The sequence below is a fragment of the Trachypithecus francoisi genome, unplaced genomic scaffold, assembly GCF_009764315.1.
Source record: "Trachypithecus francoisi isolate TF-2019V2 unplaced genomic scaffold, Tfra_2.0 Lachesis_group10, whole genome shotgun sequence".
Lineage (NCBI taxonomy): Eukaryota > Metazoa > Chordata > Mammalia > Primates > Cercopithecidae > Trachypithecus > Trachypithecus francoisi.
Window position 1 is genome coordinate 35,747,560 of NW_022681455.1, and position 26,068 is coordinate 35,773,627.

The following is a 26,068-nucleotide window of genomic DNA, read 5'->3' on the forward strand; positions in this document are numbered from 1 at the left end:
TGGGACCACAGGCGCCCGCCACCTCGCCCGGCTAGTTTTTCGTATTTTTAGTAGAGACGGGGTTTCACCGTGTTAGCCAGGATGGTCTCGATCTCCTGACCTCGTGATCCGCCCGTCTCGGCCTCCCAAGTGCTGGGATTACAGGCTTGAGCCACCGCGCCTGGCCGAGGCAAGTCTTATAGATGGTGTGGCTACAGGATGGAAGAAGGGTCTCTTGCCCCAAATCAGACTTTGCATAAAGCATTATTGTGCCAAGCCATGAAATTCCAGGAGTTCTGTTGTGACAGCCAGTGTTAATTACTCTGTGACAGCTAGTGTTAATACAGGGAGGGCTCACGGAAATAATGCATACAGGGCCCTCTGAGTGCGGTGGGGGCTGTTATTCTTGGCTGTTATTCCCCACCGAGACAGGATTTCTCAGTCCATTTCTTTTTTTTTTTTTTGAGACGGAGTCTCGCTCTGTCGCCCGGGCTAGAGTGCTGTGGCCGGATCTCAGCTCACTGCAAGCTCCGCCTCCCGGGTTCACGCCATTCTCCTGCCTCAGCCTCCCGAGTAGCTGGGACTACAGGCGCCCGCCACCTCGCCCGGCTAATTTTTTATATTTTTTAGTAGAGACGGGGTTTCATCGTGTTAGCCAGGATGGTCTCGATCTCCTGACCTCGTGATCCGCCCGCCTCGGCCTCCCAAAGTGCTGGGATTACAGGCTTGAGCCACCGCGCCCGGCCACCTCAGTCCATTTCTTAAGCAAAACTTCAAAAGTAGAAGCAGGCTGGGAGTGGTGGCTCACGCCTGTAATCCCACCAGTTTGGGAGGCCTAGCTAGGCAAGAGGATCTCTTGAGCCCATGAGTTCAAGACCAGCCTGGACAACATAAGGAGAACCTGTCTCTATAACAAATATTAACAATACAAAATAAAAATAAAAATAAAAGAAATCAGAAAAAGCAGAAGCAGGCAGGCGGGGTGAGGTGGAAGCTTCATCCATAGGGAAGTCCTGAGGAAGACCTGCCTCCCCCAGTTCCAGGACTGCGCTGTGCAGCTCTCCCTTAACCCTCTTCCCCATTCTGAGTTTTCTTCTCTTCCCACCCCTCCATTTTGCCCCCACATCTTGACTTTCACACAATTCACAGATGAATCCTTAGACAATTAATACAATGATTAGGACTGCACGAGATTTAAGACTTAGAGACCATCTTGTCCCACTTCCTGGTTCTTACAGAAGAGGAGAATGGGGCCTGCAGCGGGTGTGAGCAGCCCAGAGGGAGGGGCTGGATTATCCTGAAGTTAAGGGGAGAATCTGGGGCTGCAAGGGCAGACAGAAAATCAGCAGCAGGAAGGAAGCTCTTTTTATTTCAGTATATATGTTTTGTGCCATTTATAAAAATAAAATTTTTGAGGCCAGGTGTAGTGGCTCACACCTGTAATCACAGCACTTTGGGAGGCTGAAGCAGGACGATTACTTGAGGCTAGGAGTTCGAGACCAGCCTGGGCGACATGGGGAGACCCCCGTCTCTACAGAAATTTTAAAAATTAGCCGGGTGTGGTGGCGCACACCTGTAGTCCCAGCTACTCGGGAGGCTGAGGCAGGAGGATCACTTGAACTTGGGAGGCAGAGATGGCAGTGAGCCGAGATGGCGCCACTGCACTTAAGCCTGGGCGACACTGTGAGGGTCCGTCTGTAAAATAAATAAATACAATAAAAACATAGTTTTATCTTACAGTTTCAAGCTTCTACTTGGAAGTAACACGTATGGAGGCCCCTACAGTCTAGAATCCCAGCCGTGAGAGCCTGAGCGCCGTTCTTCCCTCCTTCCCTTCCGCAGGCGTCCGCGCCCTCCACGCCCCTCCTCCGCGAGGGCGGCCTGGGGCGCCGGGTCACGTGGCGGGAAGAGGGTTTATCCCGCTGCCCCTCCGAGCCCCGCCGCTGCTCTGCCGCCCAGGCCCATGGCCGCAGCCCTGGCGCTCGTGGCGGGGATCCTGGCGGGGGCGGTGCTGCCCCTCTGGAGCGCGCTTCCGCAATATAAAAAGGTGAGGCAGGGAACGCCCCCAGCCCGCCGCGACCGCAGGGGAGGGTGGCCCCGCCGCAGGGGCAGTGGAGCCCGAAGGCGCCGGGCAGCCTGAAAGGGAGAGGTGGGTCCGGAACCACACCTAGGCGGGCAGCTTGGGGCATCCTCAGACGGACTTCAAAAGCCGCTTCACTTTCCCCTGGCGGCCTCGAGGGGAGAGAAATTGGCCTATGACCAGCACCCTCGCTCCCCCCACCTCCCCCGCCCGTGCCTCTTCCGATGGCCTCAGTCCTGGGTTCACTTGCCTCCCCAAAGTGCTCACAGCCAAACCCTCCCTGCCTGCTCTGGTTTCTCCCCCTCTTCCTCCGCCTGGCCTCACTGTCTAGTGATTCTTCCAGGCAGGAGGGCTCTCCCCTCTTCTCTTTCTCTTCCTCTTTTTGGAGCCCGCAGTCCCCTCATTCTCACCCCCCAACCCCGCCCCGCAAAATGGGACACACCCTATGGGACTCATGGAGGTGAGGGGGGTCCACGAAAGGAGAGGCCGAAGGGAAAGTGCTAATCCCCCTCTCCTCCTCTCCTCTGCTCCCCTGGGTCCTGCTGAGGGGCCGGGGTGGGGCTGGTGGGACCAGTTCCCCCAGGGGGCGACAACCTCGTAACCTCTCCTGGACCCCTGGGCTCTTTGGCAATGGTGGGAACCCTCTCCTACCCTCCCACACAACTCAGGGATTGTCCCCAGCCTGGCAGACATCCTGCCTGTCCCCACAGAAAATCACCGACAGGTGCTTCCACCACTCTGAGTGCTACAGTGGCTGCTGCCTCATGGACTTGGAATCCGGTGGAGCCTTCTGTGCCCCCAGGGCCAGAATAACCATGATCTGCTTGCCCCAGGTGAGGCCCTAGGAAGGGGCAACTTCTGGCAAGTAGAGAAGCAGGCAGAGGAGGTTAAAAAAAAAAAAAAAAACACCTGGCCCCACCTGTTTTTTCACCTCTGTCTGGAGTGCCCTTCCTCTTCTCCACTTGGCAAACTCCTACTCATGGTACAAAACAACTCCAGCCACTTCCTCTGAGAAGCCTTCCCTCCTTGGAGCTCCTGTACCCTGGGGTCAGACATGTATCTCCCTAATTGGCCATGTATTTTCTCTGCCTCTCCCACTGGTTAGAACTCTTCAAGGGCAGGGATTGCATCATATTCATCTATGAAGCACCTACCCCCAGCTTAGTGTCTGCATATAGTAGGTGCTCAATAAATGCTTATCTTTGTTTGTTTGTTTGTTTTGAGATGGAGTCTTGCTCTGTCACCCAGGCTGGAGTGCAATGGCATGATCTCGGCTCACTGCAACCTCTGCCTCCTGGGTTCAAGCGATTCTTGTGCCTCAGCCTCCTGAGTAGCTGGGATTACAGGGATGCACCACTATGCCTAGCTAATTTTCCTATTTTTGGTAGAGATGGGGTTTTGCCATGTTGGCCAAGCCGGTCTCGAACTCCTGACCTCAGGTGATCCACCTGCCTGGGCCTCCCAAGGTGCTGGGAATATAGGCATGAGCCACCGTGCCCAGCCAATAAATGCTTGTTGAATGAATGAATATCTCTTCTCTCACATCACTGAGGCAGGGTAAGTAGGAAATGACCTTCCCCTTACTAGTCCCCATCTCCCTGCCACAGTGACATGATTTCTTGAGAGCAGCATGGCGCTGTAGTGGCAGGACCACAGCTTTGGAGTTGGACCTGAGTTTAAATCCTGACTTTTCCACACCCAATCTTTGTGACCTCAAGCAGGTCATCATGGCTCTCTGAGCCTTAGTTTCCTCATCTACAAGGAGAGGCTAAAGTACCTACCCCACCAGGCTATTGGGAAGATTATGTGGTCCTGGGAAGGACAGTGTGCAGACCAGCATGGTTGTCATTCATTTCTAGGAATGCAGGGAGAAGAATGCTCAGTACGCCCTGTTCCTGCTCACCTGGCCCTGGGCCCAAACCTTTCTAGGATGGGTGGGCTCAGCCTCTGTGTCCCTGTGTGGGGAGTTGACAATGCCCTAAGGAAGCAGCAGGGCCCCTACCATGGCCTGGCCCTACAGCTGAAGTGGCTAGAGGGTATTTTTTTTTTTTTTTTTTTTGAGACAGAGTTTCGCTCTTGTTGCCCAGGCTGGAGTGCAATGGCGTGATCTTGGCCCACTGCAACCTCCGTCTCCTGGGTTCAAGCAATTTCTCTGCCTCAGCCTCTGGAGTAGCTGGGATTACAGGCATGCGCCACCATGCCCAGCTAATTTTTGTATTATTAGTACATGACCATGTTGGCCAGGCTGGTCTCAAACTCCTGACCTCAGGTGATCCACCCGCCTTGGCCTCCCAAAGCACTGGGATTACAGGGGTGAGCCACCGCACCCGGCCTAAAGGGTCTTTTTATTATCACCACTTGATCTGCTCTATCTCATTTAGTCCTCACAACAACCCTATGAGGTGGGTTACTATTACTGTCCCCATTTGACAGATGAGGAAACTGAGCTTGAGAAGTTCATTGACTTGCTGAAGGTCATGCAGTTACAAGCTGTAGAGACAGCCTAGGTCTGTCTTACTCCAGCCCTGGTACTCTTGGTTCTGGTCCCTAAGAAGTTTAAGTCCCCATCCTTCCTGCATCCTGGTGACTCCCAATTCTCATACCCACTCCCTGCAGACCAAGGGAGCTACCAACATCATCTGCCCTTGCCGGGGGGGCTTGGCATGCATATCCAAGGACTTGATGTGTGCCCGCCGGTGCCATATGATTTAGAGGAAGATGCAGACTGATTACTGCTCCCTTGGGGCCGGAGGCCCTGGGTGCCACCAACTTGCACCAAATCCAGCTCCTGAGACATTAAAGTCACTTTCTGGCCTGGCCTCTGTCTGTACTTTCTGGGTGAGGGGACCTGGTGGGGATTGTACCAGTCTAGGGGGCAGGCAAAAGGGGAGGCTGGAGGCATGAATGAGCTTCTTATGGGATTTGGCTCTGTCTGGAGCTCAGGGTAGAACTCCAGGAAGGAAATGGCGTAGGGAGGGTGTGATGGAGCAGAGGCTGGGTCTGGGAAAGGGCCAATTCTCTGGTTGGAGGGCTGGAGGGCTGTGTGGGAGAGATGGGATTGAGGAATATGCCTGTAGAGTGTACGTTGGGGTGCCTATCGAGGGGTGTGTGGTAGGTAGAGACTAGGTGGAGGTATCTGAATGTTTTGCGGGGCAGGTTGGGGGGCACAAAAGGGTAGAGGTCATTAGAGAGTTGGTGAGAATGTGCAAAGTATAAATGCAAAAATGCCTGTGGTGGGAAAGGGACCTGGTGCATCGATGCCTCCGCTCTCTCAGGTATTGTCGGTTGCACTGCATGGGCGAAGAAACTGAGGCCCAGAGAAGCGACATGACTTGCCCTAGGTCATATAATTGCGGTAGCAGTGAGGCCTGTTTCTGCTGCAAGTATCTTAAAAACCAACCCAAATTGGTCTAGGTGAGGAGGGGATTTCCTGATGATCAGAAATGGAAGTCCAGAGGTCGGGCAGCCCTCAGGTAGGGCCAGAGCCAGCAGCTCTCAGGCTGAATTCCTTCCCAGTAGTCATAGACATTCCAGGTGTCACGTAATAACAGGTAGGATTTATTGAGCACTTCCTGTGTTCCAGACACTGTGCAAAGTGCTTTCTTTTTCATTTAATTTAAAAATTTAAGACAGTACCCAGGCTGGAGTGCAGTGGCTCAATCGCAGCATACTGCAGCCTCAACCCCCGGGCCCAAAAGATCCTCCCACGTCATCCTCCCAAGTAACTGGGACTACAGGTGTGTGCCACCATGCCCGGCCAATTTCTTTCTTCTCTTTCTTTCTTTCTTTCTTTCCTTCCTTCCTTCCTTCTTTCTTTCTTTCTTTCTTTCTTTCTCCCGGCCAATTTCTTTCTTTCCTTCCTTCCTTCCTTCCTTCCTTCCTTCCCTCCCTCCCTCCTTCCCTCCTCCCTCCTTTCTTTCTTTCTTTCTTTCTTTCTTTCTTCTTTTCTTTTTTCTTCTTTCTTCCTTCCTTCCTTCCTTCCCCCCTTCCTTCCTTCTTCCTTCCTCCTTCCTTCCTTCCTTCCTTCCTTCCTTCCTTCCTTCCTTTCTCTCTCTCTCTCTCTCTCTCTCTTTCTCTCTTTCTTTCTTTCTTTCTTTCTGAGACAGGGCCTCAGTATATTGCCTTGGCTGGTCTCAAACTCCTGGGTTCAAGTGATCCTCCTGCCTCGGCCTCCCAAAGTGCTGGGATTACAAGCATGAGCCACTGCGCCTGGCCCAAAGTGCTTTCTTAACTGTATTGACTCATCTTGTTGTCACAACAGGGCTATAGTAGGTGTTATAATTATCCCTATTTTACAAACAAGGTATTGAGGCTCCTAGAGTAAGGATTGGAACTGAGACTTGAACCCAGACAATCCTGCCCCAGAGGCCAGGCTCCTAACCACAAATCCACCATGTATATCAATATTGTGCCTTTCAGAGAAAGAAAACGTCTCTGTTCCCCAATTCTCAGCAAACATCCTAAGATCGGTTCTGATTGGATTGGCTTAGTCTGCCTGAACTAATCATTGTGGTGGAATTTGCTGATTGGCCTAGCCTGAGTTTTGTGCAGGATGGGAAAATTCTGACACGGTTGGGGGCTGGTTTTACCTGGTGTTCCCACAGCTGGGAGCACACCCACATGGTTGGTGTGCAGGATATTTCGCTGGACCTTAGAAAAGCCACCACCACCTGTGGGCCATGATGCTACCCCAATGGCTACTGCTGCTGTTCCTTCTATTCTCCTTTCTCTTCCTCCTCACCAGGGGCTCACTTTCTCCGACAAAATACAACCTTTTGGTAAGAAAGCTGGAGAGTGCAGTCACCTCCTCCTCCACTGTCCTAAGGCCTGTACTATTTGGGGAAGTGAGTGGGCATGGAGGCTGGTGTGGGAGAAGGCCAGAAGTGGGGGCAGCAGGGAATGTTGGGTGTTGGATGTCTCGGAGGAAAGAGAAAACACCCTGGTCCTGGGAGCTGTGCCAGGGCAGTGCCAGGTGCTGCTGCCACAGAGGTGAATGTGAGAGAGCCCCCCTGCCCATGCACACGTGGTGAGGGAGACAGGTATTCACTCATGCAACACATTTTTATTGAATACCTGCTATATGTAAATTATTTTTCTACATTTAGTGATAGGTCTGTGAGCAAGAAAGATAAAAATTCTTGCCCTTGTGGAGCAGTCACTGTAGTGTGTGAAGCAAAGAAGTAAAACCTCACAATACATGCTATTAATAATGACATCTATCTCAGGTGATAAGCAAGGAAAGTGAAAATAAGAAACGGGCTAGGGAAGTGGTGGTGTGAGAAGGGTTTGCAGGGTTTTTTGTTTGTTTGTTTTTTGAGACAGAGTCTTGCTGTGTCACCCAGACTGGAGTGCAGTGGGGCAATCCCAGCTCACTGCAACCTCCGCCTCCTGAGTTCAAGCGATTCCCCTGCCTCAGCCTCCCAAGTAGCTGGGATTGCAGGCACCCACCACCATGCCCAGATAATTTTTTTTTTTTTTTGTATTTTTAGTAGAGACAGAGTTTCACCGTATTGGTCAGGCTAGTCTTGAACTCCTGACCTCAAGCAATCCACCTGCCTTGGCCTCCCAAAGTGCTGGGATTACAGGCATGAGCCACAGCACCCGGCCAGTGTTTGCAGGTTTTTTTTTTTTTTTTTTTGAGACGGAGTCTTGCTCTGTCGCCCAGGCTGGAGCGCAGTGGCCGGATCTCAGCTCACTGCAAGCTCTGCCTCCCGGGTTTACGCCATTCTCCTGCCTCAGCCTCCCGAGTAGCTGGGACTACAGGCGCCCACCACCTTGCCCGGCTAGTTTTTTGTATTTTTTTTAGTAGAGACGGGGTTTCATCGTGTTAGCCAGGACGGTCTTGATCTCCTGACCTCGTGATCCGCCCATCTCGGCCTCCCAAAGTGCTGGGATTACAGGCTTGAGCCACCGCGCACGGCCAGTGTTTGCAGTTTTAAAGGGGGTGCTCAGGGAAGAGCTTACCAAGAATGTGAAATTTTAGCAAAGGCCTACAGGGAGTGAAGTCCTTTCTAACAGGCAAAGCAGGTAGGTCTCTGGGAGTAGAGCATTCCAGATGGAGGGAACAGCCAGGACAAAGTTCTGGGGGTGGAAATGTGCTGACATATTCAAGGAATAGCAAAGAGGAGTGAGAGAGAGTGGAAATCATGGGAGATGAGATCAGAGAGATAAATGGAACAGAGTTACAATATTCTCATTTATTCAACAGTTATTCATTCAGCACCTGCAATGTGTAAGGACTTTAGTCCAAGGGGCTAAGAAGTACAGCGGTGAATATGAGGGCAGAAGATCCGTGTCCTAGAGCTGAGGTGCTAGCAGGGGGAGATAAATTATTATTATTATTATTATTTATTTTTTTTTTTTTTGAGACGGAGTCTCACTCCGTCGCCGGGGCTGGAGTGCAGTGGCCGGATCTCAGCTCACTACAAGCTCCGCCTCCCGGGTTCACGCCATTCTCCTGCCTCAGCCTCCCGAGTAGCTGGGACTACAGGCGCCCGCCACCTCGCCCGGCTAGTTTTTTTGTATTTTTTAGTAGAGACGGAGTTTCACCGTGTTAGCCAGGATGGTCTCGATCTCTTGACCTCGTGATCCACCCGTCTCGGCCTCCCAAAGTGCTGGGATTACAGGCTTGAGCCACCGCGCCCGGCCTGATAAATTATTTTTTAAACATATAAATAAGATGATCTCAGAGAGTCATAAGTGTTGTGAACAAAGTACAAGCAGGTGATGGGGACTGCTCTGCTGTGTCCAGGAAGTCTTCAGCCCGAGGCAGGAGCGGGAGACAGCCGGGCAAAGAGTGCAGGACAGGGTGCTCTGGGCAGAGGGCCAGCAAGCACAGATGCCCTGGGGTCAGGCCACGTGTGGATTCAGAGCCCCAGTGATGGCTTTGAATCCAGAGAATGACATTGTGGAAATTACCTTTTAAAAAAGACTCCTCCAGCTGTTCTGGGAAGGACTGACTTGAGGAGGTTGGGGAGGTGGAAGCGAGAATGGGGATGGTGAGGGGGCACCTGGGGTAGGTCACTGGCAAGGGTGGAAGCAGGGAGGCCGGGAGGCAGCTATAGCCAATCCTCCATTCCTGCTTTATTTTCTTTATAGCATGTAATCATACATAATAGGATTATACATATATAATATAAATATTACTTGCTTTGTATATATAACGTATATGGTAAAAATTACACCTTATTAGGTGCCCAAATCTTGAGTTTACACAGAAATCAATGGATTTGAATCTATGCAGACCCCCTCGTCACTACCATCAGAACAAGATACAGGACATTTTCAGCACCCCAAAAGGCTCACTCTTTCTCCCCTAGTCAATAGAACCAAAGGCAACTGTCTCCTGACTTCCATTATTATTATTATTAATATTATTATTATTATATTATTATTATTATTTTTTTTTTTTTTTTTTGAGACGGAGTCTCACTCCGTCGCCGGGGCTGGAGTGCAGTGGCCGGATCTCAGCTCACTACAAGCTCCGCCTCCCGGTTCACGCCATTCTCCTGCCTCAGCCTCCCGAGTAGCTGGGACTACAGGCGCCCGCCACCTCGCCCGGCTAGTTTTTTTGTATTTTTTAGTAGAGACGGAGTTTCACCGTGTTAGCCAGGATGGTCTCGATCTCTTGACCTCGTGATCCACCCGTCTCGGCCTCCAAAGTGCTGGGATTACAGGCTTGAGCCACCGCGCCCGGCCTGATAAATTATTTTTTAAACATATAAATAAGATGATCTCAGAGAGTCATAAGTGTTGTGAACAAAGTACAAGCAGGTGATGGGGACTGCTCTGCTGTGTCCAGGAAGTCTTCAGCCCGAGGCAGGAGCGGGAGACAGCCGGGCAAAGAGTGCAGGACAGGTGCTCTGGGCAGAGGGCCAGCAAGCACAGATGCCCTGGGGTCAGGCCACGTGTGGATTCAGAGCCCCAGTGATGGCTTTGAATCCAGAGAATGACATTGTGGAAATTACCTTTTAAAAAAGACTCCTCCAGCTGTTCTGGGAAGGACTGACTTGAGGAGGTTGGGGAGGTGGAAGCGAGAATGGGGATGGTGAGGGGGCACCTGGGGTAGGTCACTGGCAAGGGTGGAAGCAGGGAGGCCGGGAGGCAGCTATAGCCAATCCTCCATTCCTGCTTTATTTTCTTTATAGCATGTAATCATACATAATAGGATTATACATATATAATATAAATATTACTTGCTTTATATATATAACGTATATGGTAAAAATTACACCTTATTAGGTGCCCAAATCTTGAGTTTACACAGAAATCAATGGATTTGAATCTATGCAGACCCCCTCGTCACTACCATCAGAACAAGATACAGGACATTTTCAGCACCCCAAAAGGCTCACTCTTTCTCCCCTAGTCAATAGAACCAAAGGCAACTGTCTCCTGACTTCCATTATTATTATTATTAATATTATTATTATTATTATTTTTGAGACGGAGTCTCACTCTGTCGCCCAGGCTGGAGTGCAATGGCGCAATCTCCGCTCACTGCAAGCTCTGCCTCCCAGGTTCACACCATCCTTCTGCCTCAGTCTCCTGAGTAGCTGGGACTATAGGCGTCCACCACTACGCCCGGCTAATTTTTTGTATTTTAGTAGAGACAGGGCTTCTCCGCGTTTGCTAGGATAGTCTCGACCTCCTGACCTCGTGATCCACCCACCTCGGCCTCCCAAAGTGCTGAGATTACAGGCATGATTACACTGTGCCCAGCAACTTTCATTATTATAGACTGATTTTGAACTTTGTATGATAAAATCACACAGTATGTACTTAAAAAAAAAAAAAAAAAAAAAAAAACTGGGCCAGGCGCAGTGGCTCACGCCTGTAATTCTAGCACTTTGGAAGGCCGAGGCAGGTGGATCACCTGAGGTCAAGAGTACGAGACCAGCCTGACCAACATGGTGAAACCCCATCTCTACCAAAAATACAAAATTAGCTTGGCATGGTGGCACATGCCTGTAATCCCAGCTACTTGGGAGACTGAGGCAGGAGAATTGCTTGAACCTGGGAGGCGGAGGTTGCAGCGAGCCAAGATCGTGCCATTGCACTCCAGCCTGGGCAGTAGAGTGAGACTTTGTCTCAAAAAAAAAAAAAAAGGGGGGATTGTGCAGGGTGCAGTGACTCATGCCTGTAATTCCAGCACTTAGGCTGAGGTGGGCGGATCACAAGATCGGGAGGTCGAGACCATCCTGGCTAACACAGTGAAACCCCGTCTCTAATAAAAATACAAAAAAAAATTATCTGGGCATAGTGGTAGGCACCTCTAATCCCAGCAGGAGAATGGCATGAACCTGGGAGGCACAGTTTGCAGTGAGCTGAGATTGCGCCATAGCACTCCAGCCTGGGCGATAGGGCGAGACTCTATCTCCAAAAAAAAAAAAATCTGACTTATTTTGCTCAACGTTTTGTCTGTGACACCCTATCATTTCATTTATGTATCTCTTCCCTGTCTTCCCTCTCTAGAGCTGTACTTATCCAATAGTGCAGTTACTAGTGTGAACCCAAAATATCTGAGACAGATCTCAGTCAATTTAGAAAGTTTATTTTGCCAAGGTTAGGGACACACCCGTGATACACCCTCAGGTGGCTGGGGTGCACCTTGCTTTTTTTTGTTTTGTTTTTTGGGGTACAGCTTGCTTTTATACACATTAGGGAGACACAGTACATCAATCAGTACATGTAAGGTTTACATTTGTTCGATATGGAAGGGCGGGACAACTTGAAGTGGGGGGCGTGACTTCCATTCCAGGTCATAGGTAGATTTAAACATATTCTGATTGGCAATTGGTTGAAAGAGCTATTATCAGCAGAAAGGAATGTCTGGGTTAAGATAAGGGCTTGTGGCCGGGCGCGGTGGCTCAAGCCTGTAATCCCAGCACTTTGGGAGGCCGAGACGGGCGGATCACGAGGTCAGGAGATCAAGACCATCCTGGCTAACCCGGTGAAACCCCGTCTCTACTAAAAATACAAAAAACTAGCCGGGCGAGGTGGCGGGCGCCTGTAGTCCCAGCTACTCGGGAGGCTGAGGCAGGAGAATGGCGTAAACCTGGGAGGCGGAGCTTGCAGTGAGCTGAGATCTGGCCACTGCACTCCAGCCCGGGTGACAAAGCAAGACTCCGTCTCAAAAAAAAAAAAAAAAAAAGGGCTTGTGGAGACCAAGGTTTTATCATACAGATGAAGCCTCCAGGAATAGGCTTCCTAGAAAATAGATTGTACATGTTTCTGATCAGACTTAAGGTCTTTGTTAATGGTAATGCTGAATGGGGTATTAATGAGGCATGTCCAGCCCCCACTTCCCGTCATGGCCTGAACCAGTCTTTCAGGTTAAATTTTAGAGTGCTCTGGCCAAGGAGGGAGTCCATTGAGATGGCTGTGGATTGGTGGTGGTAGGAGGCTTCAAATTTTATTTTTGGTTTACACTAGCCACATATAGTTACTTAGATTTAAATTTATGAAAATTCAACAAAATTTAAAATTCAGGCCAGGTGTGGTGGTTCATGGCTGTAATCCCAACATTTTGGGAGGCCAAGGTGGGAGGATTGTTTGAGCCCAGCGGTTCAAGACCAATCTGGGCAACAAAGCGAGACTCCTGTCTCTTACTGGTGGAAGGTATCTGAGTTATTGGCAATGAATCTGTATGCATTTGCAGCAACCTCAATTCTTGCCTCCTCAGAAGAAAGAATTTGACTGAGGGGCATAAAGCAGACAAAGAGACTGAGGCAGGTTTCAGAGCATGAATGGAAGTTTATTAAAAAGCTTTAGAGCAGGAAAGAATGGAAAGTAAACTTGGAAGATTCCCAAGTGCGCAACTTGAAGGACAAGTGCAGTGTTTAACCTTGGCCCTAGCCCTTGCCCACCTCCAGCGTCGCCTGCCTCTCTCCCCTGATTCTTCCCTTAGGGTGAGCTGACCACATGTGCAGTGTCCTCCTTACTCTTGGGAAGTGAGCACACGCAGCGTGTTTAGGAAGTTGTACACATGCCCGTCTGAGACTTTCTTTCCTTTTCCAGTGGAGTGCACCCACAGAAATTCATACTCCTCCATTTTTTCTCTTAATGTGCATTCCCGGGCTCACTCGCCCAACACCTGAGATTTTACTGGAAGCCCTTTTTGCTTCTCTCTGGCCCCTGCATTCAGTGAACACTTTAATGTTAACAGCTATGGACCATTAGGAGATCGTCTCGGCCGGGCGCGGTGGCTCAAGCCTGTAATCCCAGCACTTTGGGAGGCCGAGACGGGTGGATCACGAGGTCAGAAGATCGAGACCATCCTGGTCTACACGGTGAAACCCCGTCTCTACTAAAAAATACAAAAAACTCGCCGGGTGAGATGGCGGGCGCCTGTAGTCCCAGCTACTCGGGAGGCTGAGGCAGGAGAATGGCGTAAACCCGGGAGGCGGAGCTTGCAGTGAGCCGAGATCGCACCACTGCACTCCAGGCTGGGCGACAGAGCTAGACTCCGTCTCAAAAAAAAAAAAAAAAAAAAAAATGGAGATCGTCTCTCCCTGGAGCCTAGCTGCCAAATTATCATTTTTGGAGAGGCAATGTGATAACTGTTGAACCATCACCTGACATTCCTGGTGGGAGGGGGAGAGCCCTCTCCTACCCCACTCATGCCTGTCTAACTACCTGTAACATCTCTACAAAAAATAGAAAAATTAGCCGGGCATGGTGGTGTATGCCTGTGGTCCCAGTTACATGGGAGGCTGAGGCAGGAGGATTGCTTGAATCCAGAGGTTGAGGCTACAGTGAGCCATAATTGCACCACTGCACTCCAGCCTCGGTGACAGAGTGAGACCTTGTCCAAAAAAAAAAAAAAAAAGGAAAGGAAAGAAAGAGGGCTGGGCGCGGTGGCTCACAGCTGTAATCCTAGCACTTTGGGAGGCCGAGGCAGGTGGATCACCTGAGGTCAGGAGTTTGAGACCAGCCTGGCCCATGATGAAACCCTGTCTCTCCTAAAAATATAAAAATTAGCCAGGCATGGTGGCGCACGGCTGTAATCGCAGCTACTCGGGAGGCTGAGGAAGGAGAATTGCTTGAACCCAGGAGGTGGATGTTGCAGTGAGCCAAGATCGTGCCACTACACTCCAGCCTGCATGATGGGAGCGAGACTACATCTCAAAAGAAAAAAAATAAAAAAGAAGAAAAGAAAGAAAAAAGTTTTAAATTCATCTCCTCAGTTGCACTACCATATTTCAAGTGCTCAGCAGTGGCTAGTGACTATTGGACTGAGCAGAAAAAGCACATTTTCATCACTGCAGAAAGCTCTGTTGGACAGTGCTGCTCCGGAATGTCAGCTGCAGGTGGACAGGGATTTCTGTTTTTGTTGTTCCCAGCTGTATTCCCAGTGCCTGGAACAGTGCCTGGCACACAGTAGGTGCTCAGTATTTGCCCGTTAGAATGACTACTGAAATTGTCAGAGGTGATGGGTGGCTGTGATCAATAATGTTAATTACTGTCCTAAGCCCCAATACTGGGTGGAGGTCATTGATGTGTGTGGGGGGAGTGGGTGGGGGGCATGTAGGTGACCATTAACCACCGGTGAAAGGGTAAGTATGAGTTTTCGGGGAGAGAAGACTGCAGCAGAATGAAGTGCAAGAGAGAGACAGGAAAGTCTAGACCACCCTGGTGTGTATGAGAAGCAGCCTATGTTGAGGGCACCAAGAGTAAACCTTTTAAAAACCGTTCAGTCCCCTCCAGGCACCCTCCATCTGTACAGACTTACCCTGGCCCCCACGTAGAGACCGCCCTGCCTGGCAGGAGCCAGAGATGATGGTGGGAACACAGTCTGGGGAGAGCCCCGTAGGGAGAAAGCCCCGGGCGGCGAGGGCGGAAGGCGGGCGGTGGAGCTTGGCGGGGCCGTGTCCCTCCCTGCAGGACCTCAAGGAGATTTGCATCCGGAACCAGGACTGCCAGACTGGGTGCTGCCGACGGACTCCAGACATCTGCGAGTCGCACTGCACGGAGAAGGGGTCCGAGGGCAGCCCATGTCAAACGCTGGTGGGTATCGGCGCCTGGGGGGAGCCAAAGGGGATTCAGGGGAAGGGGGAGCCAGGGCGGACCCAGATTCCTGGGGAGGAAAGAAGGGTAGGTGGGCGGAAATGTCCCGCAGCCTGGAATTCCCCCCTGGGACTGCACCTCCAAGCCTTCTGGGGGAGCCTGTGGACGGAACCAATATGGCAGCCCACCCTAGGATCTTGGAATCTTGGTTGGGGGTGGGGAGGTGATGCTTCACTCCCTAATGTGGGTTCTCATTCTCCAGGGGTCCTCTCACAAATGCCGAAAGTAGTACAGTAAATGGGCACAGCTAGGTCCGGCCTCTGCCCCAGAGCCCCGTCTTCATCCAGTACAGGAGTTCTGCTGTGGCCTCGGGTGTTCCTAGTGGGGGATGGGGAGAGGCAGCCTCTAAGCTGGGTGTGTAGGGGAGGGAGTGGATTTGCCCATAGAAGGATTTAAAGACAAGACATGGAGGCCCTACAATGGTGTGTCCATGGACTTAGGACAGGCAGATGAATCAGTGACAGGCAGGATTACAAGGGCTGGAGCCGGGAGGGCACTGAGCAATCCAGGAGCTAGCCTGGAGAAGGCAGCCAGAGGTGCCACTCTGCGCAGCTGTCAAGTTATCCTTTATCCCTGACTCCTGGCTGTGGGCAAGCACGGAGACCCTGGAGCTGGAGTGGGCTGGGCTTAGGGGCTCAGGGACGAGCTGCCCGCAAGGTCGAGGTCAAAGTCCTGTCTTTCCCAGGCATTCTTTGGCCAATATAGAGAGTGTCCCTGCCTGCAGAACCTGACTTGTGTATATTGGAAGAATGAGAAATGGTCTATCATTGCCTATGGCCATTGTCAGAAAATTGGAAGGCAGAAGCTGGCTAAGAAAATGTTCTTCTAGTGCTCCCCCCTTCTTGCTGCCTCCTCCTACAACTGCTCTCCTCCCTGCCCACAGCTCTGTGTTCCGCCCTGTTCCCCAGAGCCTCCGCCATGAGTGGAGGGAAGGGGGAAGGAGTGATGCGCCATCATTGAAATAAACAGCTTTTTAAATGTTTGCTGCCCACAGAGTTGGGGCCTGGGTGGGCTGGGCTGGAGTGGGCATGGTGCAGGTTTTGCGGGGGGAGGGAGGTGATATGAGGGAGGAAGCAGGAAGGGACACTGTTGGGCTTGGGGTCTTTTCCCAGTTGGGGCATGAATGAAAGTCCCCCAGAGGAGATCAAAGCTCCCTTCCCACCCCAACCCCTTTCTGCCTTCAGCCCACTCTGTAATCTACCCCCTGAAAGCCCAGTTCACACGTAATATTTCAGTTCCACGACCTTAAATTTCAGAAATGTGAAAGAAGGTACACAAAACATCCATGTGTATGAAGAATTGATGATGTTTATGGAGCACTTACTAGATGTTAGGGGCAGCTCTAGGTGCCTTACGCACATGATCTCATTTCATCCTACAACAAACCTGTGGGGTCTGTCCTGTTATCACCTCTCTTTTGCAGGTAGGGACACAGGGGTTGAGCAACTTGTTCAAGGTCACACAGTTGGAAAGTGCAGAACCTGAATCTTCTGGGAGGCAAGAGAAAAGAGGGACAAGAAAAGAAGAAGGAGAGCCTAGGAAAGAGTGAGAAAGAGACTGGAGCAGTGACTGTGGTGTGGGGTTGGGGAGAGAATGAGTCAAGTGGAGTTTTAGGAAGTCTCAGTGTGTGGTGAGGCTTTTCGAGTTAGATGATAGCTCGCTTGTTTGTGCGTAGTGCCTGTTATATTCAGGTTACATTTTGGAGTTAATTATTTCAGATTTTGGACGTAAGGTTCCACATTCAGCCACCAGAACTGAGCCAAACGTGCCTTCCAGGATGTTGGGCTTAGGATGCAAGGGCTGGGGAGTTTGGAGGTAATCTATGGTTGTACTTAGAACACCCCCTTGTAAGTCACAGCAAAACAATGTGAACCATACCTTGGTAGAATATGCTGTCCTGTACTAACTGTATCAGACTGATAACCAGACTTCCATTGTGTCACATGAGCTCTCCCCATTCAGAGAAAACCTGTGAAGGAAATCCAGGGCGGAAGGGGGCCTGGCTCCATCCGGCTGCCCCATTCTGGCTCCCTGGGAGATCAGTGTTGTGAGTGCATGTGAAATGGGGGATCCCTGCCTCCAGTGCCCTTCCCCCTCCTGGGGCCCACTCACACTACACCCTCTTCCTTTCCCACCCCACCTCCCCGGAGAGAAACTGGACTTGGGGCCTGGGGAGGGGAGCTGGCCAGAGGAGGACCCCTTTCCCATGGCATTAGAAGGGGGAGAGACGGCTGGGGCCCCCACCCATTCCCCCTCCCTCCAAACTCTCAACCCCCAGTCAGTGTTTGAGCCTCCTTGTTCCCCTCACGCACCCCCCCCACGCACCCTTGGTGAATCCTTGGTGATGATTTTGGCAACTTGGGGAATAAATGGCAATTCCCACGGCAAAAAAAAAAAAAAAAAAAAGAAAACCTGTGAAGGAGAGGTGGCAAGCTGGAAACCCAATGATATCCAGTGTCTAAGAAGTTCCCAAGGATACCCAATGTCTAAGAAGTTAGAAGGGGAAGGGGAGAATAGAGAGCCCAGAAATAAACCCAAGCCTGTACAGTCAATTTTCAGCAAGGGCACCAAGAAGACACCCTAGGGAAAGGATAGTCTTTTCAATAAATGGTGTTGGGAAAACTGAATATTCACATGCCAAAGAATGGAATTGGACCCTTATCTTATAGCACACACAAAAATACACTCAAAATTGATTAAAGACCTAAATATAAGACCTGAAACCTTAAAACTCCTAGAAGAAAATGTAGGGGAACTATTACACGACATTAGTTTTGACAGTGATTTTTTGGATAAGACACCAAAAGCACAGGCAACAATAGCAAAAATAAACAAATGAGACTACATGCTGAAAAACTCTGGACCAAGCGCGGTGGCTCACGCCTGTAATCCCAGCACTGTGGGAGGCCAAGGCGTGTGGATCGGCTGAGGTCAGGAGTTTGAGACCAGCCTGGCCAACATGGTGAAACCCCATCTGTACTAAATATACAAAAATTAGGCTGGGTGCAGTGGCTCATGCCTGTAATCCCAGCACTTTGGGAGGCTGAGGTGGGTGGAACACGAGGTCAGGAGATTGAGACCATCCTGGCTAACACGGTGAAACCCCGTCTCTACTAAAAATACAAAAAATTAGCCAGGTGTGGTGGTGCATGCCTGTAATCCCAGCTACTCAGGAGGCTGAGGCAGGAGAATCACCTGAACCCGGGAGGCGGAGGTTGCAGTGAGCCGAGATCGTGCCACTGCATTCCAGCCTGGGCGACAGAGTGAGACTCTCTCCAAAAAAAAAAAAGAAAAAAGAAAATACATTTAATGGGTAGGTGTGGTGGCTCGCACCTGTAATCCCAGCACTTTGGGAGGCTGAGGTGGATGGATTGCTTGAGCCTAGGTGTTCAAGACCAGCCTGGGCATCATGGTGAAACCCCATCTCCACTAAAAATATAAAAAAATAAGTCCGGGCCTGGTGGCTTACACCTGTAATCCTAGCACTTTCGGAGGCCGAGTTGGGCAGATTGCCTGAGCTCAGGAGGTCGAGACCAGCCTGTGCAACACAGTGAAACACCATCTTTACTAAAAATACAAAAAAAAAAAAAAATTAGCTGGACGTGGCGGCATGCGCCTATAGTCCCAGCTACTCAGGAGGCTGAGGCAGGAGAATTGCTTGAACCTGGGAGGCGGAGGCTGTAGTGAGCCAAGATTGTGCTATTGCACTCCAGCCTGGGCAACAGAGAGAGACTCCATCTCCACCCCCGGCCAAAAAAAAAAAAAAAAAAAATTAGCCAGGTATGGTGGCACACACCTGTAGTTCCAGCTACTTGGGGGACTGAGCAGGGAGGATCGCTTGAGCCCAGGATGTCAAGCCTGTAGTGAGCCATGATCATGCCACTGCATTCCAGCCTGGGTGACATAGTGAGATCCTGTCTCAAAAAAAAAAAAAAAAAAAAGCATTGAATACACCTAACCTACTGAACATCATAGCTTAGTTTAGCCTACCTTAAATGTGCTCAATCAGAATGCTTACATTAGCTGGGCAAAATAACACAAAGCCTATTTTAGAATAAAGTGTCGAATATCTCATGTAATTTACTGATGTTCTACTGAATGCATGTTGCTTTTGCACCATCATAAAGTTGAAAAAACCATTGTAAGTTGGGACCATGTGGTTCTTTGAGCTGTGGGTAGACTGTGCCTCTGCTGTGCCTCTGTGATGCTGAAAAGCAACAGAAATCGAGAGTCTACAACATTACTGCCTGTTGGAAACAAAATGCAAGCTATATAAAGGTTGGGGTCTTGGTCACTTGCTTCTGCAGAGCCCAAAGCCCATCTGCCTACTTACTGTTGGAGACCAGGGACATTTTCCTTATGCCCCCCACAGTCCAAAACATGGTGCCAGGCACACTATGGTCATTCAGTGAACACATGAAGAGGACATGAATGCAGATCTCCAGGACTGAATGTGGCACCAAGAAGCGTGACTCAGCCCTGCCTCAGGGCCTGAGACTCCTCCTGGGTTAAGGTATTGAAAGCTCCTCTTGTTGAGAACATAATTCATATGTGGCAGACAACATTACCTGGTTTCCTAATAGCCATTGCCCCCTTCCCTGCCAACTGAAACCCAATATTGTTTAGGCATCAATGTGCCTGGCCCCAGGAGAAGGATCTTATTCCCTTTGCTTTCCCAGCATCCCTTGCAGCTAGAGGTAGTCAGATAACCTAGTTCTAACCTCTGAGATATGAAGAGAAGTTGGCCTTGAGCATTTGGGGAAAGACAAGAAGAGAGCATGGGCCAGGCGCCGTGGCTCACGCCTGTAATCCCAGCACTTTGGGAGGCCGAGGCAGATGGATCACCTGAGGTAAGGAGTTCAAGACCAGCCTGGCCAACATGGTGAAACCTCGTCTCTACTAAAAATACAAAAAATTAGCCGGGCATGGTGGCAGGTGCCTGTAGTCCCAGCTACTCGAGAGGCTGAAGACAAGAGAATTGCTTGAACCCAGGAGGTGGAGGTTTCAGGGAGCCGAGATCGTGCCACTGCACTCCAGCCTAGGCAACAAGAGTGAAACTCCGTCTCGAAAAAAAAAAAAGAAAAAGAGGGTGTGCAAGAAGAAACTCTCTGCTCCTTCTCCCCACTTCCCAGCCACCAACTACTCCATGCTTCCTGCCTTTGAGTACGGTGGGAACATGAAGTCAGGAGCTGCTCCTAAGGCATGTGGCAACCTTGAAGAGAAGGTCAAGAGAAACGCAGAGCTACCAGCCACCAAAAGAATGCCAGCACTTCCTATGTCTAGGCTTTGGATTCATGAGAAATATATGTTCCTATTTGCTTCAGCTGTAATTACTTGGGTTTTTCTGCTACTTACAGCTGAATGCAATCCTAACTCATAAGCCTGTGGTTAAAAGGGGATTCATTGATCACAAAACTGCAAGATCCTAGGGCCGGCACGACATGGAAGTTTCTTTCTTTTTTTTTTTTTTGAGACGGAGTTTCGTTCTTGCTGTCCAGGCTGGAGTGCAGTGGCACGATCTCAGCTTACTGCAACCTCTGCCTCCTGGGTTCAAGAGATTCTCCTGCCTCAGCCTCCTGAGTAGCTGGGATTACAGGCATGTACCACCATGCCCGGCTAGTTTTGTATTTTTAGTAAAGATGGAATTTCTCCATGCTGGTCAGGCTGGTCTCAAACTCCTGACCTCAGGTGGTCCACCCACCTCGGCCTCCCTAAGTGCTGGGATTACAGGTGTGAGCCACCGCCCCCGGCAACATAGAAGTTTCATTCAGTTCACTGTCCCTCACTCTCTGGGCATCTCCACCGAGGGGTCGGTGAGCTTTCACTTGCATACCTGGAGGATGGGAACCTCAGTACTGCCTAAGGTAACTCATGTTTGATGGCTGCAGGGCATATACAATCTTTATATTAAGGCAAAATTAAATTCCCTACAATTTCCACCCATTTTTCTTAGTGTGAATAATTGGGAAAGAAAAAGGAATCCTAAGGCCAGGCACAGTGGCTCATGCCTGTAATCCCAGCACTTTGGGAGGCTGAGGCGGTGGATCACCTGCGGTCAGGAGTTTGAGACCAGCCTGGCCAACATGATGAAACCCCATCTCTACTAAAAACACAAAAATTAGCCAGACATGGTGGCGGGCGCCTGTAATCCCAGCTACTAGGAGAGGCTGAGGCAGGAGAATTGCTTGAACCTGGGAGGCAGAGGTTGCAGTGAGCCGAGAGATGAAGCCACCTCACTCCAGCCTGGGCAACAGAGCAAGACTCTGTTTCAAAAAAAAAAAAAGGAATTGTAGAAGCGGGGCAGTGGAGTAGGATGGTAGGAATTGTAGAAGCGGGGCAGTGGAGTTGGATGGTAGAGTGCCAACATTTTCTGATTATGTGGAATTGGGCAAGCTCCTCTCTGAAACTTGGTCTCTATCTATAAAGTGGAGATGAGAAATTCTCCCTCCTGGGTTCCTTGTGAGCATTTGCTGGCAGAGAGTAAGCTCATAGCAATTGAGAGTGGTCTGACCCCTTAACACACGAGTTGTGTCAGCTAGCTGTCACATTGGAGAACTGTGTCCAGAAAAGAGGTGAGAGCCCAGGACACTGATGCCTCTGATGCAGGGTGACTAACATGGGCCATTAAAACTCCTTACCCGCAAGGGTGTGTGTATCTGTGTGTGCACATGTGCCCGCTTATCTCTTTGAGAACCGGCGGGACAAGGAGGGCATCCCAGGTAGGCGTGACTGCTCCCCAGAAATGGAGGGCCTCCCAGGCTGGCTGGGCCTCCTTCACAGCTTTGTCTCCAGTCTCCAATCTGTTTGGCCACATCCTCTCCAGCCCCAGACCCATCCCTTGTTCTTCTGACCTGCCTGAAGCCTGCCCTGGTGGGCCAAAGGCCTGATGCAACTTCAGAGAAGATGCTGACTCAGAGAGAATATGCAGGAGACTGGGAAATTTTTGCAGGAGGCCTTTAATTGTGAAGAGTCCAATCAGAAAACAGAGGAGCTGGTCAAGGAGGTGGCCAGCCCCGGAGATGCCCTGGAGCAGGGGGAGAGGTGCCCCTGAGCCTAGTGGCCTGCAGCATTTTGGGCTAGGTGTGGGAGTGGGTGGGCGGTCTCACTGCTTGGAGCGTCCAATGTCGTGGCAGACGCCAAAGTTGGTGTTGGTGATGGCGCCCACGATGGTCTTGTCTCCATCACAGGTCAGGCCACGCTCACAGGGACACTTGTAGTAAATCCCGTAGAGCGTCTGCAGAGACACAGCCAATGAAGTCAAGGCTATGGGGGGATACTTTGGACATCAGTTGTCCCCTGCCTGACCTATAGAACCAGTAGGCCAGCCTGTGTTTTCAGGGAGTGTCTCTCCCACCTACCTCCCCAGGGTGCTGTGGGCCCTGGAGACCCCAGTTCTGACCTCTGTTCTGGCTCATTTGCTCTTACTGGCTTGATCTCTCTGGGGAGCCTCTACTTACTCAGTCATGAAATGGGGATAACAAATCCTTACCCCCACCCATCTCACTGGTCACTCGGGTCAAGAGAGATGATGGGATGGGAAAGTGCTTTGACACCTGTCGACCTCCCTCTCGTCTCCTCAACATTCAGTGTCCAGGCTGACCCTCCTCCCTGATCCCACTCACAAGTGTTCAGGGCCCTCCTCCCCATTCTCCCGGACCCATGCCACATCCTCAGGCACTCACCTTGACAGAACACTCGCTGTTCTCGCTGGCCAGGGGTATGCAGCGGGCCAGGTCCAACGCACCCGCATGTTGGCAGCATTGGCTCTTACACTGGGCACTATTCAGGCAGAGCTCACCGTTCTCCTGCCAGGGGCAGCCAGTCAGCCCGGGCCTCGCTCCTTCAGGTCCCTTCTCCATTCAGACCCGCACCCACCACCCACTACTGCTAACAATGTCTCCCCTGTTGGGGATGTATGTGAAGGAGTCCAACCCGTGGGTCTGGTGGCCTTTGTGCCCCCCCACCCACATGAGAAGTGGGCATGCGGTGACAGAGAAGCAGACTGCACAGAGGGTCAGGACCCCCGGGTTCTAGTACCGGCTGTACCACCAACTCCCTGCGTGACTCTGGGCAAGTCACTGCCTCTCAAGCCTTAGTGTTCCCATCTGGAATGTGCACAGGAGGCCCCTAATCTCTCTGGGTCCCACACACCTTTAAGGAGGCAGTGAAGATTGCCTCTCCCTGCAAGACTCCTTCCTCCCGCAACAGATCTGATCTATAATCTCCAGGGTCCTGGGCCTCCAAATCCAGCCATGGCCCCAAGTTAAGGGAGAATCTTTCAACCTCATGGACCTCAGAGAATCTTTCAACCTCATGGACGTTCTGGAAGGGCTTTCCCAGCCAAGACCTATGGTGGAGAGGTGGTGTGGGCCAGTGGTGGGGCCCCAGCTTAACCACTTTCCAGCTATGTGACCTCAGGCAGGTTGCTCACCCTCCCTCTGTCTGAAAATAGGGCTGACTATGAAAGCACCTCCCTCAGTGGTTATTATGAGGACAGAATGAGTAAACATCTCCGAGGCATCTCGAACTGTGTTGGACACACAGTAAGATGCCACCATAAGTTAGAAGCTGGAATGATTGGCACAAAGCATTTTCTCAGGATGGAAGCCCAGGGCTCTGGATTTTTGTGAAGCTCCCTCATAGGGCCAGGTGAGGTGGCTCACGCCTGTAATCCCAGCACTTTGGGAGGCCGAGGTGGATGGATCATGAGGTCAGGAGTTCGAGACCAGCCTGGGCAAAATGGTGAAACCCCGTCTCTACTAAAAATACAAAAAATAGCTGAGCGTGATGACGGGCACCTGTAATCCCAGCTACTCAGGAGGCTGAGGCAGGAGAATCGTTTGAACCCAGGAAGCGGAGGTTGCAGTGAGCCGAGATTGCGCCACTGCACTCCAGTCTGGTGATAGAGTGAGACTCCATCTTAAAAAAAAAAAGAAACAAAGAAGAAAAAAAGGTCCCTCATAGCCAGGTTGAGCCGCTGCTCTGAGTGTGCTCCAGTTGGAGCTGGAGAGGGGCTGATCAGCCTTTCCTGTGGCCCCTGGGAAGAGGCATACAACAGGACATGGAAGTAAACAGAGGGATGTAAGATGCTACTCCTCCCAGCCCCTGCCAGTCCAGGTGGTGACATCAGAGGTCAAGGTCCAAGCTTAGGACGTCTTCACCTGGGGACTCAGGAGGCCCCTCCCCTGAAGACCCTCTTACCAGGTTGATAATGATCCCCCGGGGGCCAGGAGCTGCATAGGCCACAGAGAGGGCGACAAGCAGGAGGATCAGGATCTTCTCCATGGCTAGTGGGACAGCTGGTGTGGGTGGCAGGAAACAGAGCCAGCTGTGGTGATGGGGCTATAAAAGGGGCCTTGACCTCACGTGACCCACCTACATCCCACAGGGCTGGCCGTGGGCAGAGGTACAGCTGTGGCCAATCTGCTGGGGGGCGGGTCCTGATAAGGAAGCTGGGTGAGTACCTGGTGGCCTTTTGTGTGTGTGTGTGTGTGTGTGTGTGTGTGTGTGTTGTGTGTGTATTGGTGATAATTGTGTTGCATCATGGTTAAGAGTGTGGACTGTGTACAAGTTATTAGTGAGGCAAACTTACTATCTGTTCCAACTATTCTGCCTTTCATCTTATCTGTCAACTAAGGATAATTTAAAGAGTTGTGAGTGTTGAATTAATACACATTTATATGTGTTACATATATATAAACATGATTATATACAATTATAAGAATATATTTATATTGTATATTCCCATATGCCACATAAGCAGTGGGTAAGGGCAGCTGCCCTTCTGTCCTGAGCTCCTGGGCAGTGCCTGGACGAGTCTGAGGCAAGAGAGGCACCTATGGTGTGAGTGCCTGCTTACATTCTGTGTACTCAGGGCCTCTCTGCCTCACCATAGTCAGGTCTTGCCTTTGGCCCACCCAAGCCTGGGTGTCTAGCAGTGTCAGACTCCAGGTATGAGGATCCCAGCCTCCCACCCCTCAACCTTCCTTCAGTCTCCTCGGAGGATTCCAGGCCAGGCCCAGATCCCTGGGGCTGACAGTTCTGCAACCTCCAGCAGGCCAGGGTGTGTGTGCTTTCACTCTGGCACCCTCCCCCTGCCCTCACACCAGGGGGCTGCCTGCAGGCTTGACTCAAGGGCCCTTAGGAGGCCCTTCCTAAATGTCTCTCTCCCCTTTTCTTTCTACCTCACTTACTATCTGCAATTCCAGCATCAGATACACCTTTAGTTAAGGTTTCCACTCACGCTGCCCCCTACCCAAGGCCACGTGTGCGCATGAGCAGTCGTTAGTCCTAGCTGAGAATGAAGAGGTCTTGTGAGCCTCAGATGGAGCAGGGGCCTCAGGAAGCTGGGAAGGGCACAGCTGCCTGAGTTTGCTTAGGCATGGGAACAGAGCAGCTTTTCCTGAAGGACTAGTCATGGCAGCCAGAGGCCCATGCCCTTCCCCTCTCCATCCCAGGAGGTAGAAGATAGCTCCACTGAGAGGCCCAGGCCTCAAGCACAGCTTTTAATTTAATTTAATTTAATTTTTTGAGACAAGGTCTCACTCTGTCACCTAGGCCAAAGTGCAGTGTGCCATCTTGGCTCACGGCAGCCTCCACCTCCTGAGATCAAGCAATCCTCCCCCTCAGCTGCCCAGGTCTCAAACTCCTGGGCTCAAGCAATCCTCCCACCTCGGCCTCCTAAAGTGTTGGGATTACAGGTGTGAGCCACTGTACCCAGCCTCAAGCACAGCTTTGATCCAGACCAAGCTGGCTTCAAAACTCAGCATTTACTAGAGCTACATGGCCTCAGACACATTATTGAAAGTGAAGCTCCCTGAACCTCACTTTCCTTATTTATTTACCTTAGGGAGATAATGCCTCCTACTTCCTAAGGCCATGATTAAGACAATGCACGTGGAACCCCTTCGGAAGTGCCTGGCACATGGTGGATGCCCAGTC

At 50.9% G+C, this 26,068-nt stretch overlaps 3 protein-coding genes across 5 annotated transcripts; 2 read left to right on the forward strand and 1 right to left on the reverse strand.

Annotated features, from left to right (window-relative positions):
* Positions 1-1,752: 1,752 nt before the first annotated feature.
* Positions 1,753-4,877, forward strand: CLPSL2 (colipase like 2). Its single transcript, XM_033216937.1, has 3 exons — positions 1,753-2,026; positions 2,770-2,892; positions 4,676-4,877. The coding sequence occupies exons 1-3, from the start codon at positions 1,943-1,945 to the stop codon at positions 4,769-4,771; spliced, it is 303 nt and encodes a 100-aa protein (XP_033072828.1). The 5' UTR covers positions 1,753-1,942; the 3' UTR covers positions 4,772-4,877.
* A 1,627-nt stretch (positions 4,878-6,504) lies between these two features.
* CLPSL1 (colipase like 1) lies at positions 6,505-16,103 on the forward strand. 2 transcript variants are annotated; one of them, XM_033216935.1, is made up of 3 exons: positions 6,505-6,837; positions 14,945-15,067; positions 15,813-16,103. In XM_033216935.1, exons 1-3 carry the CDS (start codon positions 6,739-6,741, stop codon positions 15,954-15,956), a joined length of 366 nt encoding a protein of 121 aa, XP_033072826.1. In that variant the 5' UTR covers positions 6,505-6,738; the 3' UTR covers positions 15,957-16,103. The 2 variants fall into 2 exon arrangements, with proteins under 2 accessions (XP_033072826.1, XP_033072827.1); XM_033216936.1 differs by having other exon boundaries at positions 15,330-15,945.
* Positions 16,104-22,065: 5,962 nt separating this feature from the next.
* CLPS (colipase) lies at positions 22,066-24,463 on the reverse strand. 2 transcript variants are annotated; one of them, XM_033216938.1, is made up of 4 exons: positions 24,329-24,463; positions 23,279-23,474; positions 22,810-22,932; positions 22,066-22,361 (listed from the first exon to the last, which is right to left on the reverse strand). In XM_033216938.1, the coding sequence occupies exons 1-4, from the start codon at positions 24,364-24,366 to the stop codon at positions 22,230-22,232; spliced, it is 489 nt and encodes a 162-aa protein (XP_033072829.1). In that variant the 5' UTR covers positions 24,367-24,463; the 3' UTR covers positions 22,066-22,229. The 2 variants fall into 2 exon arrangements, with proteins under 2 accessions (XP_033072829.1, XP_033072830.1); XM_033216939.1 differs by lacking the exon at positions 23,279-23,474.
* Between the last annotated feature and the right edge of the window lie 1,605 nt (positions 24,464-26,068).